A 23,020-nucleotide genomic window follows, 5' to 3' on the forward strand; every position below is an offset into this window, starting at 1 on the left:
TCAAACGTTCACGGGCGGAGACGTCTTGCTTTTAAAAAAAAAAAAAAAAAAAAAACCTTGTAGGTTTGCATGTTTTTGTTACACCTGGTATTGTTCTAGTCCACTGGACCCCAGGCTATAAAACAATAATTGAAACAGGGAAAAGTCCATAAGCGCTCCTCCTGCTATGCTCTTCACGTGCCTGTGAATTCCTGCGCGTTGTTGATGGTGCGCAGAGAGCCTACATTAGTGCGAGACAGAGCCAGAGAGAAGAATGAATGACTGTGCGTAAAGTGAGTTCTAGTTTGGATAGCTTGTCTTGCGCAAAGTTACAACGTCTAGACTACTTGGAGCAGAACTATCTACACTCCTGCCATCTTTCAAGTAAAGTGGAATTCTGCCCAAATCAGACACCATTTCATGGGGAGAGAGGGGTAGGCTATCGATTTTGTTCAGCCATTGAGTTTTCAAGGAAGGCCATATCAAAAAAGCGATGCAGAAGGCTGTCAGTTGTCATGTTCTCATGTTTCCATCAGTTTCTCAACATCTTATTGCAGTATTGTGCTCTGCAAAGGGCCAATATTGTTCTACTTCCTTCATATTGGTGTGAATGTGAAATAGAAAACACTTCACCCACATGCAGCACACTGCACCCACATGCAGTGTTTTTTTAACGCAAAAATGAGTCCTGCGCAATGTGATTTTACACTATAATAATTGTACTCAGAACATAACAATGATTCTCATTGGCCATGCGTAAAATACTGCAACTCCTCCCCCAATAAACCTATGTCATCACCAAACCGCACGAGGGCAGCAGTGCTGCATGGTTTTAGCTTACATGCGCGTCCCTCCCCTCCCGCATTCCATGCAACTCGGAAATGGCACATTTCGCACGATTGTGTGTGAACGGCAAAGTTGCTGTCTGGCAGTGTTTGTAGTCAATCCCCACCGAACATTTCGTGAAAACAGCACGTCGACATGGCAGATAACATTTGATGATGAAGGTCCTGTAGGCTACGGATAGATAGAAGAAAGGAATATTGAAGGCGAAGGTACGATAGGCTCATGGTAAGTTCACACAATCACCAAACCTATAGCATGACATTATATTGTAGGATAGGCGCTCGACATCAACTGGATGTCTGAACAACATGACTGTAGGCCTACACGTTAAGATGACAGCTAAAACGCCAGTGGTGAGAAGAGATGGATTTGTTGACAAAGGATAGGGCTCTCCTCTCACACAAGGAAGTGACCTATTGTGCAGAACTGAGCTGTAGTCTTTTGTACATTTTGACCACAAGCACTGCAACGATCACAAGGCATTTCGTTGTAATTGGAAATCCTTCCAACCCTGTCCGCGATTACGTGGAGTGGCGACGGAATTCGAATGCAATCCAGCAGGCTTTCGTCACGGTCGGCCTGCCCTATTATGCATTTTGTGTCGTGGCACTCGTAGCCTACGCATAAGATGGCTGTGGCTGTGTCTTTCATTTCTAATTTCGATCCATTTTTTTGGAAGGCGTGTCCAGACATAGCCAGGGTAGAACTTATAGTCGGGGACCCAAAGTCCCAAAATTGGGTTGGACCTGACACGGCGCGTTATACTTTTTATTTGTGATTTTTTTGATAGTTCTATTCCTTTGGACAAATTATTGGAGGGTCTGCTCGGTCGGAAATATCGCGAAAAAAAAGTTGTGCCTATTTTAAGCATGTACCCTTCATTTTTCAAGATAAATTTCTGAAAATTGAAAAGTAACCTGAAATCCTTGGTGGCTTGGGTAAGCTGTCAAAAAAGGCTTTCCTAGTGCACAGGACACAACTACTGACTATATTCAATTAAGAAAATATTGTTAAACCACATTTGAACATGATTTTGTCTCAATTTTATGTCATAAAAATAGGCGTTTTTTCCCTTTTTTGCTATATTTTGGACTTTTCTTCATCTGCAATCAGGTTTTTTGTCAAGGTTTGACACCAAACAATATGCCATTCTTTTTATTAAGCACTATACTGATTCCACAGCAAAAACTATAAAAATACAACCAAAATCGATGGATCTGTGTGACTTGAACTCAAGTTTGTGATCAATAGGCCCAATAGAACTCAATAGAATTTCCCGGCTACAATCAAAATGCTGAAAAGCACACTGAATACTTCACAATATGACATACATCCTCAAGTGCACACACACACACACACATACACACACACACACAGACACAGACACACACACACACACACACAAAGTAATCTGGGGATCATACAATGATTTGCACCCCCCACAACGTACGTAGGCCTACTATAGTCTCTTTTCCATTGGGTTCCGCGTTCCGGTGCGGGCTTTATAAATATTCATGAAACTTGACGGGGGGTCGATGGTGCTGTCTCGCACGCATTTCCATACAACAGGGACTAGAACTGGGCCGTATGATCAGCTGCTGCAACTAGCCGCGACAACACCGTGTTTTCACGCCATGGTGAATCTAAGCCCTAATCTAAACAATAGGACCTATAGGCTATAGGACTAAATATAACCAGCGATCTCCTTCTCTTAGACCCATAGACATGTGTTTGGGCTTGTTCGAAAGCTGCGAATCTTAGCTTTTCACAGGTTTTTACGGAACGTGTTTATGTTCTTTAAATCCAAAGTTATTTAACTTTAAGCGGCCGCTGTTTCAAGTGAAAAAATAGCGCTTTCCAACCATTTTTTTTACCTCGTCATTTTGTTTTCGAACAGACAGCGATCTCCTTAACCTAGACCTACAGACATGTGTTAGGGCTTGTTCGAAAGCTGAGATTCTTAGCTTTTTACAGGTTTTTACGGCACGTGTTTATGTTCTTTAAATCCAATGTTATTTAACTTTAAGCGTCGCCACTTCAATTAAACAATGGCGTTGTTCTCCAGCCGGATAGAGAGGATTTTTGTCATGGCTGTGTTCGTTCCCTCGAATAAACCACAGTTGTCTTACATTCGAAATTTTCATTTTTACATTCAATTTGATAACAGCAAATTCGCCATCCCTCTGCAGGTTCGTATATGAAGATATGTGCAATGAAAAGGGCTACTTTAGTGTGCCCTATTTTGCATGGTGGTAAAAAAACGACTTCTCACAAGGAGGCGTGGAGCTTTGGAAATAGCGTGATTTTAAAATAATAGCCTAATAGGCTAATAATATAACTCCTTGGCCAAGGACTGGAGTTAGGCTACTTTAAAGAACATGATAATTGCTTGAGAAAATTTTCTCTGTCTACTGTAAAAACTGCCGACAGAAAAGCGATGTTGATTTTTAAAGTGCGTGGGTGGGGATAGGTGTTTGCACATGCCGGTAAATCCTAACACAGGCAACATGTAGCCTAGTGGAACTCAGCTCCGCACGCCTCGAACCACGTCTTTCGCGATTCTATAATCGCCCCTGTTTGTGAGCCCTGTTTATTTGAGCTGATGATGGGTGTGTATGGGTGGAGTAAATGCAAAAAAGAAAACAAAAAACCAAGCCCCAGCAGTGCGCAGCCCCGTTCTAACAGGGCTAGTCGAAAAGGGGCTTATGTACAGTACCGTACATCACCTGTATATACTTAACATACTTTGTGGATTTGACAGTGAGCTATTTTCACAGAAGGGGGAGATGGCAGACGTTAACAACTACCATTGGACACCCAGCGTACCTTCTGCCATCTGCAGGCACAGTAACCCAGAGGAAAGCCTAGAGACTACTCTCAAAATTGTGAAAAATACACTGTGTGGAGTACACATTGTTTTAATCCTGAAGGAAATTAAGGTATTGAGCAGCATACATAAATAGATATGAAAAACACAATACATATTATTGCACAACATATTTAACATATAACACACATTTAACTATAAGTCAGTTCACACAATCACACACATACTGTAATACACATCATATCGCACATACAGCAGTATGTCATGGAGATGAGGTTCTAGTGATAAAATGTCCATTCATTACCAGAAATAGCTTTACCTGATTCTTACCATCTGATATGCTTTCAGGCATGGGAACGCCCCCGTGTGACGTAGCCGAACGCAGCCAGATGATGTGAATCAGGTTAGAAATAGCTCACTTCTGGCTTGAAAGTTGTGGGTCCTCATCTTCCAGTCTTGGTATAGGAGAGGGTGGTGTTACATATTCAAGCAGGCACAAATGCATATGGTGCATACTATGAGGTCACACTCAATCTGCAATATCTGGACTTTTTCCATCCAGTGTTGCTTTAAGTTTTCACCAAGGTATTGTGTGATGGTAGAATTTGAACACTGTATTAAGCCTTCTCCAACCAAACTCAAGATTCTGAATGAGATTGAGATCTAAACTCTAATACCAATTATGTTCCCTGAACCAATAGGTGCAACAACTCGTTTTTAACTTCTTAAAACTTCTTTAAACAAAAGACCATATACAGGTCCTTCTCAAATAATTAGCATATTGTGTTAAAGTTCATTTTCCCCCCATAATGTAATGATAAAAAAATAAACTTTCATATGTTTTACATTCATTGCACACCAACTGAAATGTTTCAGGTCTTGTTTTGTTTTAATATTGATGATTTTGGCATACAGCTCATGAAAACCCAAAATTTCCATCTAAAAAAATTAGCATATCATGAAAAGGTTGTCTAAACAAGCTATTAACCTAATCATCTGAATTAACCAACTAACTCTAAACACTGGTAAAAGCTTCCTGAGGCTTTAAAAGTCTCAGCCTTGTTCATTACTCAAAACCGCAGTCATGGGTTAGACTGCTGACCTGACTGTGTTTAACATTGAAGTCAATGGCAGTGGCATTGCATGAGGGTTATGAAAGCCCAGATATCATTGATGCTTAGCTATCAGCTGTTTTTTGTTCTTTGATCTGGTGACCCACACTTCCCTCTTCATTATACTCCATAGATTTCCATACCAAGTTTTTGTATTTTTAAGAAAAATCGATTCTAATTTGCCAGACATGAAACCCCATTGAAAGTCAATGGAAAGTTCTGTCTGTCAAACTAGAATTGCTTTTTCTTAATATTACAGGTTTGAGGCCCAAAATACACAGTACATCAATATGTACTGTAAAATACACAGTATATCAATATTTCACTACAGCACACTTCATATACAGTACATACATATAAACAGGGAAGGCACTTATACCAGTGTTCCCAGTGTGCACAGACATGTCCCTCTTTGACCTGGATCAACTAATTGTGCTATCAGTTTGAAATAGGTTAACTTATGTAACTTTTGTAGTGCAGGGATGGAATAGCCAGCATAATGGCTTGGAAATATCACACTCTTCCCTGCTCATGTTGGCATCAGCCTCCAGTGTATCATTCAGGATGCAACACAGATATGTTGTGGTATTTGCTACCTAGCTGTTAGATAGATGGAAAGGAGGAAACTGTGTTACATTATCACACTCTTCCTATCATTATTATTAATGTCAGACTACCCCATAATCATAACAAATATAAAGGAGCTGTTGGAACCAACTGTTAATTGGAGATAGAATGGTATGGTTGGCTGCATATAACAAGTGATTAATCATCACCAACTATACCACCTGTTTGGAATACCTAGACAGGTAATCGATATAAGCATTAAATAAGGAGATAAAATTCCCCTCTGTCGTACCCTGTTGCTGACATTAAAACGTGTAGATAGGATGTTCGCCCATTTAACATGCACATGTTGGTTAGAGTACCAGTAGGCTAAAAGTTTTACCAAACTACTGGGAACTCCTCCATGCAGAGGTTGAGAGAGTCAGCAATGAAATGATCTCCTCCTACGTTTTCGCTGTACTGCAGAACAGAACATTCAGTGGACTCAAAGCAGTATCTCAGCGCTCCTTCTGCTTCTGGTGTCCACATCCTGACAGTGCGTGTGGTAGTAGATAGTACTAATCTCTGGTAGAAGAGACACTGAGATTCAGGTAGAAGGCACATAGTTGGGCCTTACTGACCACTGAGCCTATGTGAATACTCCAGGACAGGTCTTCAGCTGCAGTGTCCTCCAGGGATTTAAAGATGCTGACCACCTACGAGTCACCACTACATGGGTTTGTGATTGTTTTTGTGAAAGTCCACAATGATTCCCTTGTTGTTTTTAGGCTCCAGGACAGAGCTGTTGTTTTTACACCATGACTGCAGATGTTCTGTCTTGTTCCTGTAGTCTGTCTTGTCTTCATTCATAATTAGTGTGACATTATGTTAGCGAATGAGGAGAAAGAGGCAGTTGTGGGTGAACAGGGTGTAGAGTAGAGGGCTTAGCTAACGCCCTTGCAGTGTGCTGGTGTTGATAGCAAGAGGGAGCAGTTAGAGAGGAAATCCACAGTACATGATGGTTGGTCAGTGGGGTTTAGAACAAAGACTCTGAGGCTGGATGGTGCTGAAGGTTGAACTGTAATCCAAAATTGTGCATATGTGTTCCTCAGCTTCATGTTCTCCAGTAGTATGAAGCATACTGGTGATGGTGTCCTGTGTAGAGCAGTTTGCCCTGTATGCAAACTGAAATGGGTTATGTTATTCCTGAAAATATTGGCTTTCCAGAGGGTTACCATACTGCAGAGTGGCAGGTCTGTTAGGTGTTTAATGGTAGTTGTGTAGGCCTGCTTTTCCCCCTTCTGTGTAAGTAGCTCACTGCGTCACATCCAGGAAGTAGGCCTATGTATGTGTGGGGTATGTTCAGGTGTGCAGGGTGTCACCTGGGGTGAACATCATTGAAGGATCCCCAGATTGTGTGTGTGTGGGTGGGTGTGTGTGTGGGTGGGTATGTCATATTGCTCAGTATTCAGCATGCCTTTCAGCATTTTAATTGTAGCCTGAATTTCTATTGACTTTCTGGGCCTGTTGATCACCAACTAGAGTTCAAGTCCCCACAGATCCATTGATTTTGGTTGTATTTTCATAGTTTTTGCTGTGGTATCACTATACTGCGTACTAAAAAGAATGGCATATTGTCTGATGTCAAACCTTGGAGAAAAACTTGATTGCCAAAGAAGAAAAGTTGAAAATATAGCAAAAAAGTGAAAAAACGCCTAATTTTATGACATAAAATTGAGCCAAAATCATGTTCAAATGTGGTTTAACAATATTTTCTTTATTGAATATAGTCAGTAGTTGTGTCCTGTGTACCAGGCAAGCCTTTTTGGACAGCTTAACCAAACCACCAAGGATTTCAGGTCATTTTTCATTTTTCAGAAATTTCTCTCGAAAAATGAAGGGTACATACATTAAAATAGGCACAACTTTTTTTCCGCAATATTTCCGACCGAGCAGACCCTCTAATTATTTGTCCTAGGGGATAGAACTATCAAAAAAATTACAAAATAAAAGTATAACGCGCCGTGTCAGGTTCCTCCCATTTTAAAGCACTTTTGAGGGTTTGGGTCCCTGACTATTATGGCTACAATTCTATCAAAGCTCCTTCGTAGAGACCAAACCCTCATGTGTGCCCTGGAATATTCTCTCTCTCCCTTTCCTTCTCTCCCTCCAAGTTCTTGTGTCTATATCCATAAATGTTGGCCCTCTGTATATTATTGCATATTATTGCATGCTGATTATGAGATATTTTCCTGAAGTAAATGCTTCACTACATCTCCACTTGCCTAGCCTACCTCGGCCTGAAGTTGATGCAACGTGCAGGGCCGCTGACAGGCTGGGCCCAGAACAAAATCATTTCAAAACAAAGACCCCCCCACCACCAGAGCCATAAGTTGGCCAAACTCTTTACGTACGGCTCTGCCCACCACCACCCCGCCCTACCCCTACTGGCTTCCTTGGCCACATCCGTCATATTTGAACAAATCACACATGTCACTTATCTCACCTTTATTATGACAGGACAGTGAAGATGTGCCAGTAAAGTTGTGGAGGGAGGAGATGTAGTAGGCTAGGGCTGCATGACTCGAACTCAGTTTATTCGGTGCACAGATGCTTTATGCCATGGTGTGCCATAAATTATATCCTTCCTATACATCTATGCTTTATTAAGCACCCTTTGGTGACCTCTTATTTTATCATGTGAAGACTGTCCTTATGATCATTTGTAAAATCAAAGCAAGGGGCATGGTCAGAGATGCATTTCAGATTATTGGGGGTTCGAGGGTTCTCCCTAGGGAACATTTTTGAAAATGTAGTTGGTAAAAGTGCAATTTTAACACAATATGTGAAGAAGGGATGCCTGTTTAGAGGGGGATGATTTTTGACCATTTTCTTTGAGGGGGGTGATTTTAGACCATTTTCATTGTAGGGCCCCATCCCCCTACAATTCGAGCCCTGGGTGTGTCAAAAGAATAAATAAGGTCATGGTGTAAGTACAACACCAGCAGATGCTATAACATAGCTGTTACACAACTGCACCTAAAGAGGTAGACTGTGTTGTTACTGTGGGGAGGAAATAAAAAATCCCACCACAAACTTGATCCAACTAGTGCAGAATCATGTGATGATGGTGAGAGAGCTAGTGGTCTACTGGTTGATAAGGAAACTGTGGTGCCACATTACATTACATTACTGTAATTAATGTACTGTAATTAATTACATTGCACTTACAATCGAGGACATAATCATAGCCTACAACACTTGCAGATACAAAGTGCACTGGACATATACAGAACAATAAGTGCATGTGCCAACTAGGGTTATTATTATTATTTTTAAAGTACATTAGCACCTAGAGTTACTAGTACACACACGTACACGACATGCCACAGTCTACCACAGAAAGAATGAATTTATAATGAGTTGGTTTTAGCTGTCCGATTCAGACAGGTGAATGAAGGGTCGAATTATCATGTGGTTAAACTGGACAGATGAAACATGCTCATTCGGACTATGGGACACTGGCCCATCACTTATGAACCCATTTTTCCCATTACTGTTTGTAATATAATTAATTGTAATGTAATATAAAATGATTTATAACATTTTTTCCTTTCTTTTCCCCGGCAGATCATGGGCTCCTCTACGAAAGCCTGCATCAAATGCTTTCATGTGATGCCCTGCGCCACAAGGGTCTGTTTATTTATGTATTTATTTGTTTATCTGTTAAACCCCATTAGCTTGTGCCATAGTAGTTTGCTAGTCTTCCTTGGTTCCCAGTTGTGTTGATGTTTGGTGTTGTATTTATTTCACAATGCCTCTGCAAGTAAAGTCGTGGTCTTCAACGCTGCTGGAAAGCACTTTTGTTTGCAGGTTAGCACAGTTTTCCCGCCGTGTCAAGCAAGGGAAACAGTAAAATTGTGCCCAGAGTAACAGACCAAAGCCATTTCTAAACCTAACCTGTATGGTAAAAAAGCCGCACTCCCGGATCAGTTTCTTGCAGTTTTAATACTGGGTTAGGATGGCAGACAGACAGACGTTTCGGCCTAAGCCTGAAGGCTCTACTGAACCTAACCTGTCACAGGCCATTGTGTGGAGCACGAGTCAGCGTGCAAAGGCGTAGTGCAGAAATGCGATAGACGGCTCAAATCGGTGTGTTATCTCACTTACTTGTATGATGCCATGTTGCTGTAGCAGTCCGTGACATTTGGGACTGTAATTAAAATGTTAATCCAATCTTGTCACCCTGTAAAACAGGGGTGGGGTGGGAACCTTTTTCATTCGAAGGGCCACTTCAAATTCCTCCAAGGGCCGTAAAAGTCCTCAGAGGGCCGTACTATGAACACAAACCAAGATTTCCCCTTGCGCTTTAGGCCTAAATTGTAGGCAGCCACCTTTAAAACAGACCACGCCTTCTCTAGGTCCCCTGAATATAAGTTAATTGTATTGCAAATGTAATTTCTCAGATTCCTTTATAAAATATGTCATAAGTTATTTCATGTGAAGCTGCATAACATTAAAATAATATCGGGGGCCGGATAAAACGGCCTCAAGGGCCGCAAACGGCCCTCAAGACATAGGTTCCCCACCCCTGCTGTAAAAGGTGTGTCTGGCTTGTGTGGCTGTACAGCTCTACAAGCCGTGTCTGAAGCAGTATACATGCATTATGCCACAACACTCAGTAGAATGTGTCAGTCATATCAGTTTTTTAAGCCTGACCGTATACTCTGTGTGTGTTATACCGCATGTTTAATATGCTGTGCAATAATGTCTATGATGTATTGTAAGTTATACTATGTATATAATATATACAGTATATAATATGTTATTAATTAACATTTTAACCTGTAAAAGGTGTATATGGCTTGTGGGATTTTATAACTCTACAAGGTGTGTCTGAAGCAGTATATTATGCCATTATAATGTAATGTAAGAGTTCGTTCTGAATAAAAGAGCATAAAGTCAAACAAGTGTGTTGTCAACTTTTTCCTTTTGAAGTATTGCATACTCCTGCATTTATCAGCACCTAGAAGCTGTGCATGGATCTTTGAACTGTTATAATATAAAGTATATTTATATACAATATGTAATTAATGAACTTTTTAATCCAATATTGTCTTTGTGTAAAAGGTGTGCATGGCCTGTGGGACTCTGCAGCCCTACAAGGCCCGTCTGAAGCAGCGGATGGCCAGGCTGGACAGCAAGAAGGAGGAGTGGGCGGCCAAGCTGAAGAGGCACGGCAACGAGGCCACCGTGCTGGACGAGGTCAAACTTATGGTATGTACAGTACAATCAGAGAGAGTAGAGAGAGAGAGGTTCCATTGGCCCATTGTTTCCGGGTTCTATTATTGCAAGGGGTGGGGGGGGAAAGACCTAAGCAGACCTAAGGACTGTTCTATTCAATGCTAGGAGCATTATGACACGCTTCTTTAGGCAGACCGGAACCTGGTCATGTTAGGTGCCCATAGCAACCTATTACATTGGCATATCTCTATATACTGTACTTAAAGGGACAGTTTGGTCAATTTCAACATGCAGTTGTAATGCTGACACTACCCTGGACTTGTCAGTGCCTGAGATTTGTTTTTCTTCTTCTTCAGCCGTTTCCGAGATCCTGGTCATTGTAAAATAAAATAAAAAAAATAAAATAGACTAATGCACCCCAACTGGAACGTACCACCGCCCCCTTTCAGCTGTGTCTTCCTCAACTCTGTAGCGACCTGTTGAGAAACACTTATTATAGCATTATAGCACATTATCATACATAACTCATTCAATGCGCTAAAGAAAGAGAAAAGGAAGAGAAGAGAAAACATATATTGTTGAAAGTAACATAGGTAGTAGATAACTATCACCATTTGAACATATTTTTCTCCGTGTTTTTCTTTATTTTTGGGCTTGTGTTGCCTATTTTTTTAGGACAGTAAATTGTGACAGCAAGGTAGTGAGAAAGAGATGGGGGGGGGGGGGGGGGGTTTATTGCCTTTTTTGACAGGATAGTGAAGGTAGTGATAGGAAGTGAGTGGGCAGAGAGAGATGGGGAAGGGTTGGCAAAGGACCCGGGCCGGGAGTCGGAACCCAGGTCGGCCACATAGCAAACGAGTGCCCTACCATTTGCGCCACGGTAGGGGCTAAGGACATTGGAATTCTATGTATGAGATTGGGGACAATATTCAGATTCCATCAGAAGTGAATATAATCAGAGTTTGCCCTGATGAAGACTGGTTGCAGTCGAAAAACACTTAGGCATTATCCAGTAAAATAAAGGATTTTTAACGTTTTTTTTCTCTAAGATCAGTGTGCCTCTGGTCATTAAGACTACCACCTTCAACAATGAGCTTACTGCTCACATTTTGGAGATAGTCACAAGCTGAAATACTGAAATGATCAGAGTTTGTTTCCATGATTCCATGAAAAGATAAAAAAAGACTATTTGAGGCACTCCTTATTAAAGTTAAAAAGCCTGGCTACCTGCCTATGCGTTTCGACCCATTGTCTTCATAAGGGCATGCCAAACAATTACAGGTGAAAGGTATATCAGGTAAGGAGGTAGAGCTAGGTCACATGACACAGAAATCCCTGCCTCCCCCCAAACCACACAAGGTAAATGCAAACACACATTTATCAAAGTGTCTGCCCAAACCAAAACAAATAACAATTAAAAACAGTCTTCTTTTTTCTCTTTGTTTCTATGATGATGTTGTTGTCTTTTGCAGCTTGAGAAGTTGTCAGCCATTGGTTACAAGGCCCTGCTCCTGCTCCACAAGCCAAAGAAGAAGACGCTGGCCATGGCTCCCCGCTGCACACTAGACGAGGATGCCTCCGTTAAAGTCAACAGTCTGAAAAAGGTCTTTGAAGACATCTGCATGGGTGAGATTATGAAACTTTTTCTTTTACTTTTGTGTCTTTTTGTGGCTTTTGGTCTGTGAACCATGTGCTTGGCACAAGATGTTGGAAGCACGTTTAACACCTGAAAATTAGTTAGTTTTAGCTATCTGATTCATCCAGGTGAATGGCTAGTCTAGCACGAAGACTAAGCCTGAGCACCAATCAGAATTTTTTTCGGTGCCGGTTCCAGTACCTTCTTTATAATGTCGGTTCCTGACAGGGCCATTTTCGGTTCCTATTTTATAAACACTCGGGATGATGAACTTTTTCGAAATCATAACAGACCACCGAGCCTCCCTCATTATCCGGTTGAAGTCTCCGGGAAGTTAATCAGTTGTTTTAAATCGAGAACTATGATCTACAATCTAAATCCTATCCATTTCGTGCTGCACGTCTTTGTCTCTGGTGAAAGATGTTCTCCCAGCGATGGGAAGCTACATGAGAAATCAGAATGATGTGATGGGCAGTCTGAATCTCTGAACCCCTTAAAGTGATACTGTCCCATTTTTGGATATAAGCTTATTTTACACCTCCCCTTGAGTTAAAAAATAGGGTTTTACCGTTCTCCGGTACTTTCAACCGTTCTCGGGGTATGGCCGTGCAAATTTTACCTCCTTGCTAGCAGTTAACATTGAGTCCCATGAGACCAGCTCGCGGCTAACTGGTCTCATAGGACTCAATGTTAACTGTTAGCTTGGAGGTAAAATTTGCACGGCCATACCCCGAGAACGGTTGAAAGTACCGGAGAACGGTAAAACCCTATTATTTAACTCAAGGGCAGATAAGGTTATTTCCAAAAATGGGACAGTATCACTTTAAGACACTGTTATAAATTAGCTGTTGCCAGAATGGCAATGACCAACTTGTAAGGCATTACTGAAGGCCCTGTGCACTGTCGTAGTGATTTAGTACAATGGAAGTTACGGTTTTTTCAGTGACTATTAGAACATCCGAGTAGCGGGACGGTGTCTGGTAAGGTCTACAGATGTTTTTATTTTTATTTGTATGACTTTATTTGAGAGGACGGTGAGAGAAACAGGAGACAAGTGGGCAGAGAGAGATGGGGAAGGATCAGGAAAGGACCTGGTCTGGACTGGGTCGCCTGCATATGGTGCAGTGTCTTAGCGTGCTGCACTGCAGCAACCCCAAATGTAATGTAATGTAATGTAATGACCAGAGGGGTCGAAAGTAAAAGTAAAAGTACTTTGGTGGTGTAATTACAACACTATCACATGGCATTACATAGCTGTTACACCATTTACTCCACTGTACCTAATGAGATAGATAGACTGTGTTGTTACTGAAAAACACTGAAAACCTAACAAGGACCCTACACAAACTTGATCCAACCCCTGCAGAGTTAGCTGATCGTAAGACAAGTACACAGAGCTATTGGTTACTCAGATAAGTTACTTGTGGTTGAAGGAAACTGTTTCTTTTTTTTGCTTTTACTTTACTTTTGACACCTCTGGTAATCATGTAATGTACTGTCATACTCGAATTGACTGAGGGCCAAAATCAAAACAAAACCGCGGGCCGAACTCAACATTTATTTTGAAAATTGGACTAACATTATGCATACATGCACTTCATACTCATAGTTAAATTTCACACACACTCTTTCCCATCATATTTGGCAGTTCAAATGTATCTGCACATCCTGTGACACACCAAATCTCATCTTTAAGTCTTGTTACACTATACAATAATGGTGTATGTGGGCCAACTGCAATACACATTTGAAATTATCTCGCGGGCCGAATAAAATGGCTCCGCGGGCCAGATTTGGCCCCCGGGCCTGAGTTTGACATCCCTGATGTAATGTAATGTCATATAATCTACAGGTTGGGGAATGCCACAGCAGGGAGAGTACTGTGCTCCGGAGCGCCTCCAAGTGGAAAGCCTGGGGGAGGACGAGGAGATGGTGACCCACACCATACCTGAGGTCACCGCCATCAAGGTAGCAAGAATGTTCCATCTTTTTATATCTTTATTATTAATCAGACAGGACTGTGATGGGATAGGACGACTGCAAAAAGGGGGCGCAAAATCACCAGCAAAGTTTTGCTGTGTTTCAGCTACCATTGGTAGCATGCAAATATGGAGAAGATGTTTTGCTCATCCTTGAGGGGTGATTCACTTTGTTAAGAACAATAATGGTTTATATATGTATGTGTGGAAGTCATTAAGATCTGCAAGCCTGTCTATAGCCTCTTCCGAAACATTTGGATTTTGTACCGTTAATGGTTGTCTCTTGGGTCGAAAGGAAATAATCAAATGTGTCAGTCAAATTGACCAACTATATACGTAGTAACAGTAATAGGTGATTAGTAGCACCTTTTGTGCCTGGTAAAAGTTAAGTAATTAGTAATTCATAATATCTTTTATACCTTTTTTAATCTTTTTTAAAAGGTTCGTGTGGAGCCATGTGTGCAGAGGGGAACTGCTCCCCCAGACTGTCGTCGAAGTGAGCCAGAGCCTGGTTCTTCCGATGCAGTCTTAATGGACTCAGGTTTTACACCACATGATTCTTCACCAGAGCCTGGTTTCTCCGATGCGGGAACATCTGTCAAGGACCAGGATGTTACATCACAGGATGTGACATCACACAACACTCTGCTACGTCGCCCCATGCAAACCAACATCATTCAGGTGTGTGCCTTTGCTTAATTTTGCGGTGGGTATTGATCATATAATTAGCTTATACAGTACAGGGGTGTCAGAAGTAAAAGTAAAAAAGAAACACAGTTTCCTTCAAACACAAGTCATTTATCTGAGTAACCAGTAGACCTGTGTACTTGTCTTACGATCAGCTAACTCTGCACTGGTTGGATCAAGTTTTTGGTGGGTCCTTGTTAGGTTTTCATGTTTTTCAGTAACAACACAGCCTATCTATCTCATTAAGTACAATGGAGTAAATGGTGTAACAGCTACGTACTTTTGATACCTCTTATCAAGTTCAAGTTCAAGTTCAAGTCCATTGTTTGTATTTGTTTTTGATGTTGGGAGATATGCTAAAAAAAAATCCTATCAACTTTGTTGACATGGAAAATAAACTCTTGAACTTAACACCACAAATGTACTTTTACTTTTGACACCTCTGATACAGAATAGTATGTTCTTGTTTGCAAAAGAAAGCTCTCAGAATTAATATATATATATATATATATATATATATATATATATATATATATATATATATATATATAATAACAACTACTTTTGGGCATTTCAGGGTTATGGCATCCCACCAAACCTCTTCCTGTCTTGTACATCGGACGACGACCCAGCAGATGATGGACCAATGGGAGACGATCCAGCAGACGACACGCTGACATCATCAAAGGAACTGAAACTGCCTCTGCTGTCAGTGAAGCTACAAGACTGCCGCGACATGCTGGGACCTGACGAAGTTTTGAAGATGGAGCCCGAAGAGGTGGATATCATCGAGGACTATGACGGTGACGATTACCCATACCATGAGAATGAGGTTGATGATGAAGATTTCCTATATTATGAGGATGAGGATGACAACAATGACGACAGTGATTACGACCCAGAAGGTAAATGCACATGCAGGATGTACGAAAACATATGGTAACTCTTAAGAATAATGGTCCCTTAAAAAGCTTTATTAAACGTCTATTAATAATGCTTAATGACAGCTGTAAGTTGATTCTTACTAATTTACAAACATTTGTAAATATTTTGTTTATAATTACTTAAAATGGAGTGATATGGAGTGTAATGCAATTACCCATCGGCAACTACCCGAGTTGCTAATTGGCTAACAACTACGCTTTTGACAAACGCACCCCATAGTTCAAACCCAAGAGGTCTCTTTACGTAGAAAGCTAATCTTTGGAGGAGATAATAATGATGTGTCTTTTTGTTTCTACTTTAGATGAAAGATTCGACCTCTGGCCTGAAGACCAAGAAGTGTTACCTGAAGCTGAAGAGAAGCAGCAGTCTGTTCACCAAAGAGTGCGTGCCAGAAAGAAGCCCTTCGCTGCCACTCCACATGCGAAAAACACATCCACAGACTCTACACATGGAAACGTGTCATCCGACTCACCCAACACTAGAGACTATCAGGAGGAGGATGATGACGATGAAGACCATGCTAACGCAAAGCCTGAACCTACTACTAAAAAACACACTACGCTCACTGGAGGAAGACGCCGTGCTTCCACCAAGTCAAGGTCAAAGACAAGGTCAACGTCACATAAATGTGACGTGTGTGGCAAAGTGTTTTCCTCGCGGTCAATATTACGCGTTCACAGGAGGAAGCACACAGGTGAAACATACGCCTGTAAACAGTGCGACAGAACTTTTGTTTTGTATAAAGCTTTCGAACATCACCTGGCAACTCACACAATGGAAGAAAGGCCACACAAGTGCACGGCTTGCCCCAAGGCGTTTTTACAAGCGTGTCATTTGAGAGAGCACTTCAGGATACACACGGGAGAGAAGCCCTATTCTTGCAAGCAGTGCCCCATGTCCTTCCGCACCACTTCGCAGCTGCACTACCACACCCTAGATCATTCCGGCGAGGGCACGCCTTACTCGTGCGGGGAGTGCGACAAGAAGTTTAAGACAAAATCTCTGCTGTCTGCGCACGCTACGGTACACACGGGAGAGAAGCCGTTCCCTTGTACAGAGTGCGACAAGACCTTCAGACTTAAGTCGACGTTAAAAGCACACCTCAACACACACACACAAGAAAAGCCCTACAAGTGCCCCAATTGCGACCTCCGATTTGCCCAGAAATGCTACGTTCAGAAACACCAGGTGTGTATATTGTGCCTCTGGCAGCCATGTTGAATATAACCCATTTCCCAAAGTCAGATTTTGCTACATTTTGCAGGTCCAATAGTAATGGAATCCATGAAAAAACATTTTGTATCAATTTTTTGTGGTTAAACCTTATATGTACCCGGCCGCCTACAGATGATGCACACTGCACACCAAAGAGGTGCCCCACCTGCGGCAAAGCGTTAACCCATTGACGCCTAAGGCACCTGCAAAAAAGGGTGCTGAATGCCTGAGCCCTTTTTAAGACAAGCTGCCCTCAGCCTCATATAAACCTAAATATCTCAGCTTCTGAAGCACATAAAAATATGCACTAAGTTGCGTTTAAACGCTAAGACCCTCATCTTTCATTAGAATGTGTTCATTCATATCAAACAAACAGAGATTTTTAATAAAGTTGTCTCAAATCTCATGAGCCTGAATGTTGCGTAATGCAACTCCAGGCGTCAGGGCCAATGTTGCGCAACGCAACATCAGGCATCAATGGGTTAAAGAATACATTGCTGTATGAAGGAATGTTTAAGTCTGTTGTGGTTGCTCTTTGCATCTGCACTAGTTGTTCTGTATATTTCCTATGCACTTTGTATCTGCTAGTGATGTTGGCTATGATTATGTCCTCGTTTGAAAGTCGCTTTGGTTATAAAGCGTCTGCCAAAAATGCAATGTAATGTAATGTTATGTAAAAAGAAGGGAACTCTGAAACGTGGGTGGGTTGTTGTGTTTTTTTTTCCCTCTTCACCAGGTCGTGCACACAGAAGAGGCGCCCCACGTCTGCACCACGTGTGGCAAGGCGTTCCGCTTCGAGGACACGCTGCGTAAACACCGGCGACAGCAGCACTCGGGAGAGGGGGAGGACAACCGGCCGCTCTGCTTCATCTGCGGGAAGACGTTCGCTCGGCTGGACACCCTGAGGCACCATCAGATGGAGATCCACGCCGCGCAGAAACAGCCGCACCCTTGCCCCGTCTGTGGAAAGGTATTCAATTATAATATAATGAATACAGCCGTGGCAAAAATTGACAGACCACCTCGAAATTACCCCTTTTTCTGGTCTTACTACTTACTGGCATGTGTTTCGGTAAAATGATGAACATTGTTGTTATAATACTGACAACATTTCCTCTGAATTTTGGATGAAAATATTGCCATTTAGAGTATTTATTTGCAGAAAGTTTCGAGGTGGCCTCTCAATGTTTGCCGCAGCTGTACTGTATATACTGTAACAAAAAATATAATTTCTAGCAGTTGTCCAACAGTGATGTTAGCTGTCTACCCACCTCATGCAACATGGGACAACTGATGCTTCCACACGTTAAAAATCGTCTGCCAAATGCATTGTAATGTGACGTAATGTAATTTCATTCATTCATTCATTCAAAGGTGTTCGACTGCGCAAGCTACCTGCGCAAGCACCTGATGACCCACACGGGTGAGAAACGCTACCAGTGCACCGTCTGCGGGGAGAAATTCGCCTACAACCGGAGCCTGCAAAATCACCAGGCGAAAACGCACAACATGACGCAGGGGCAGCCCCACGCGGTCGAGAAACGCTACCAGTGCAGCGTCTGCGGCGAGAAATTCGCCTACAAGCGTAGCATGCAGGAGCACCAGGCGAAAATGCACGACAACATGGAGGGGCAGTCGCAGGACCACCAGGCGAGAGTGCACGACATGCGGCAGAATCACCAGGCGAAAGTGCACGACATGGGACAGAATCACCCAGCGAAAGTGCAAGACATGGGGCAGAATCACCAGGCGAAAGTGCACGACATGGGACAGAATCACCCAGCGAAAGTGCACGACATGGGACAGAATCACCCAGCGAAAGTGCAAGACATGGGGCAGAATCACCCGGCGAAAGCACAGAACATGGGGCTGTCCCGTAACGAGGGATGTCGACAGGTCGGGCAGAGTTCTACGCAAGTGACACAGAGCTCTGAATCTGCTCGGGATATAGAGCCACATGACTACGGCCGGGGCCTGCCGAGTCACCTGGCGAAAGTGCACGACTTGGGGCAGTCCAGCGACGTGAGGTGTCGGCAGTTTGGACAGAGTTCCACGCAAGTGGCACAGAGTTCTTTTAAATCCGCTCGGGATTTAGAATCGCATGGTGATTCACAAGGTGCAACAACAGCAATTAGGGATGGTGACCTGGACCTCTGTCAACTCTAGTGTGTGTGTGTGAGTGTGTGTGTGTGTGTTTGTGTGTTTGTGTGTGTGTGTGTGTGTGAGTGTGTGTGTGTGTGTTTGTGTGTTTGTGTGTGTGTTTGGCACCTCTAGAGACATTCCAAAACATTGCGAACGGACACACAGACAAACAGACATTGAATATTGAATTCCAATATTCAACAAGACAAGTTCCAACTATGCCGGCAGAGTTTTGACCCCATCATGCAGAGTCTATGTTATAACCTTACTATAAACAAAATAGCAAAGGACCATGTCTTAATGTGCCACTAAGAACTGTTGTCAATGTCATTGCAATGATGTTATAATGTGGATAAAGATCTACTTTCATCTTCATTTCTTCAATATTGCTGTGTTCACCATTATTATTGAATGCATTATGTCTTTTTTGTTTGAAAACAAAAAAAACATTCTGGTTGCTTTATTTCAAGTCGTCTTTGTAGGCTAGTAAAGTGGCTTGTGGAGTCGGACAAACAACAGGGTTTTCCGGTCTTTCTCATGTATATCCGAGGCTCCCTCCCCCTGCTCTGTGTGTATCCGTGAGTAACCAGTTGATAGCTAGGTTTATCAAGGTTTTGTGCCACCAGCCAACACTTGTTTTGAAAACTTGTGGAAAAAAAATACTCCACATGTTTTTTTGAAAAACAGCACATCTATGGGAGGGTATAAACCCAAGTGGTCAACGCCCACTTGGGAAGTAACGTAAGTGACGTCCCTTTCAGTTTCAATATCCAATCTCTTGTCCTTTCCTTGTGGCCTTTTGATGCAAGGCAAGACGTCATTGACAGTAGAACTTTTATTCAATATCGCAGAAGCACAATTCCTTTTATCATTTGTAATCGGGATGTTGAATGGAGAAAAAAAAAAAAAAAGTTGTAGTGCCCAGGCTGACAGCGGGGAAACTTGATTGTTTTTCTCCACTGTGGCAGGGCGTCAGCGAAGCACACATGCAAGGCCACATGCAAAAGGAGAGGGCAGTAAGGTTAAGATATTGATAGGGACCCAATGTGTAAATAAATAACATCCCAATGACTCAGGCACCATTTATACAGTACATAATCGAGTAAGTTATTTACCCAACGTTTGTGCCTTTGCTTTACATACAAACTGAGGTTTCTGCTCTGAAAAACAATCTTCCTAAAAAAGAATCTTCCTTGAAAAAGAAAAGGGGGGTTGGGGGTAAAAAAAAAACAAAAACTGCGGTTAGACGTTTGTTTATAAACAGAGACAAACAGACACTTGAAAGTCCGGCTTACTGTGCTCAGGCTTGAGAGTGTCTACAGGGGTCTGTACTACAAAGCTGGTTTCAGAATAAGTTAAGGTTAAGTTAAGAGGTAAATCATCTAATACAACAGCTTTTCTTAAAGGGACTCTGTGTGAGATTTTTAGTTGTTTATTTCCAGAATTCATGCTGCCCATTCACTAATGTTACCTTTTTCATGAATACTTACCACCATCATCAAATTCTAAGTATTCATTTTGACTGGAAAAATTACACTTTTCATACATGAAAAGGGAGATCTTCTCCATGGTTAGCCATTTTGAATTTCCAGAAATGACTGTACTTGGTCCATACTAGAAAATATTAGTTTATTACTTTGTAAACTATCATGTAAAGATCACATTTGGAAATAGGCAGCACAGTTTCAATGAGCAGCATAGTTGCAGTACATTTTTTGACCATTTCCTGCACAGTGTCCCTTTAAGAAAACGAGGACTCCAGGCTCTTCTATTAGATGATTTACCTCTTAACCTAAGCTTAAGTTATCCTGAACCAGCTTTGTAGTAAAGGCCCCAGTACTGTGGAATATCCCTGTCTGGAACCCATTCTGTTTGTGTTTGTGTTTGTTTGTTTGTTTGTTTGTTTGTTTTTATGAAAGACTGTTATATGATGACGTTCATATACTGGACATCAAGTATTGGTAGAGGTCCATTGGATGGTGGCCACAGTAGGTGTTGCAGCTATGCTGCTCATTAAGACTGCCAATTGCCATATTTGATGTTTGTTTTTTATTAGAAAGTAATGAACTGATATTTACTAGTATGACCAAATTTCAAGTAACTTTGCAGCTAAAAATGTGTATTTCTGGAAAATAAAAATGTACATGGGAAAGATTCACCTTTTCATGTATAAAAATAAAAAGTATAAAAAAAAATCTCAGTCACAATTACATCTGTATTTAGAATTTGATGGGGGGTGATCAGTATTTGTGAAAAAAAAAAACGTGGGAATTAACCACATGAATTCTGGAAATAAACGGCTACAAATATTACGCAGTGCACTTTCAAAGTAATCATGAGTCACCGCTCTTCTGTTGTGAAGGTGTTAGATTTCAGTTGAAACTTCTAAGAAAAGGGAAACAAATCATAAACTATTTCAAGCTGGTAGAAGTACGCCTATACCAGGAACTTATGACTCAACTCGCACAGTTTAAAGGCACACATCCAAATTCTACTGAAATGTAGGCTTACCTCAAGTAAACTGTTGTCTTCAAAGAAAATACTTTAGCATTATGTTAAATTCTCTCTTCCAAGTAAATTTGCGATTTGGGAGCAATTGTGATTATTGTACATCACCTGAAAGAGGAAAGGTTAAGGCTTAGCATGTTATGTCAGAGAGTTAGGAGAAAGATGGATTGTATCTCTTGGCATACAATATATTTTAAGTTCTTTAAGTATAGGTCTGTATTTGGGTCAGCAAAGCACGAGGCCACACACAATAGGAGCGGATGGTGGGTTAAGATATGAAAAAAAAAACAAGGTGTACACAGATACAGTACCATCCCAATGACTGAGTGAGTGAGGTGGATGAAGCATCACAAGACAGTACAGTCCAGTATTGTACGATGTCCCTGTGTAGAAGCCTTTTTGTTTGCTTAAAAAAAAATACTGCTAACTGTTTGCAGAGGTTCGTATTTGCATCAACTATTGTCAGTTCAGTGGCCACTGCTCAGCTGTTGTGAAGGTGCTGGATTCAGTTGAAACATAGGAAACTACATCCTTTGAAATGTCTTACATTTCTGTCAAAATTGGTCATAACATGGTCTGATCTTCCCCGAAATCACAAGAAGGAAAGAACACTGTCTGCTGTAAAGGTGCACTGTGTAAGATGGTGGCCAGAGTAGGTATTGCAACCATGCTGCAACCATTTGATCTTTTCATGAATATTTACGAAGTTTTGCAGCTAAAAATGCCCATTTCTGGAAATTCAAAATGGCGGACCATGGAGAAGAGCCACCTTTTCATATATGAATAGTGCAACTTTATAATAGTTTCATAACAATAAAATACACATTTTGTGGGCAGCCGTGGCCTAGTGGTTAGAGAGTTGGTCTTTCAATCTAGGGGTTGCAGGTTCAAATCCTCCCTGACATCTCCCTACATCTCCATCCATGGCCGAAGTGCCCCTGAGCAAGGCACCTAACCCCACATTGCTTCAAGGACTGTAACCAATACCCTGGAAAAGAATAACTGTAAGTCGCTTTGAATAAATGAAAGTGTCAGCTAAGTGCAATGTAATGTAATGTAATTTTGGAATAGCCAAGTCAAAGCCCTGACAAAAACCAACTGAAATGATGGCATGATCATATGGATATGGCAACTGCGATGATATGGCATGACCTCAAGAGAGATATTTTGTCCATCTTATCTGCAACTACAAGAAACATCTGGTTAAGATTATTACAGGAAGGTCAATACCTATTGAATGCAAGGGTATACTTACTAGCTGTGGCTTGCTGTCCTGTGAATGTTTACCTTGTATGGCCTCTTATGATAACATGCAAATGTTTTGGGTGGAATTAATTAAAGCAGACACAGTTTG

At 41.6% G+C, this 23,020-nt stretch overlaps 1 protein-coding gene across 1 annotated transcript; it reads left to right on the forward strand.

Moving 5' to 3' along the window:
* The first annotated feature begins 861 nt into the window (after positions 1–861).
* LOC134456898 (zinc finger protein 227-like) lies at positions 862–19,182 on the forward strand. Its single transcript, XM_063208529.1, has 10 exons — positions 862–1,034; positions 8,941–9,003; positions 10,441–10,587; positions 12,027–12,180; positions 14,043–14,158; positions 14,611–14,850; positions 15,434–15,761; positions 16,103–16,989; positions 17,753–17,986; positions 18,391–19,182. The coding sequence occupies exons 2-10, from the start codon at positions 8,944–8,946 to the stop codon at positions 19,180–19,182; spliced, it is 2,958 nt and encodes a 985-aa protein (XP_063064599.1). The 5' UTR covers positions 862–1,034; positions 8,941–8,943.
* The last annotated feature ends 3,838 nt before the right edge of the window (positions 19,183–23,020 follow it).

The sequence above is a fragment of the Engraulis encrasicolus genome, chromosome 1 (assembly GCF_034702125.1).
Source record: "Engraulis encrasicolus isolate BLACKSEA-1 chromosome 1, IST_EnEncr_1.0, whole genome shotgun sequence".
NCBI lineage: Eukaryota > Metazoa > Chordata > Actinopteri > Clupeiformes > Engraulidae > Engraulis > Engraulis encrasicolus.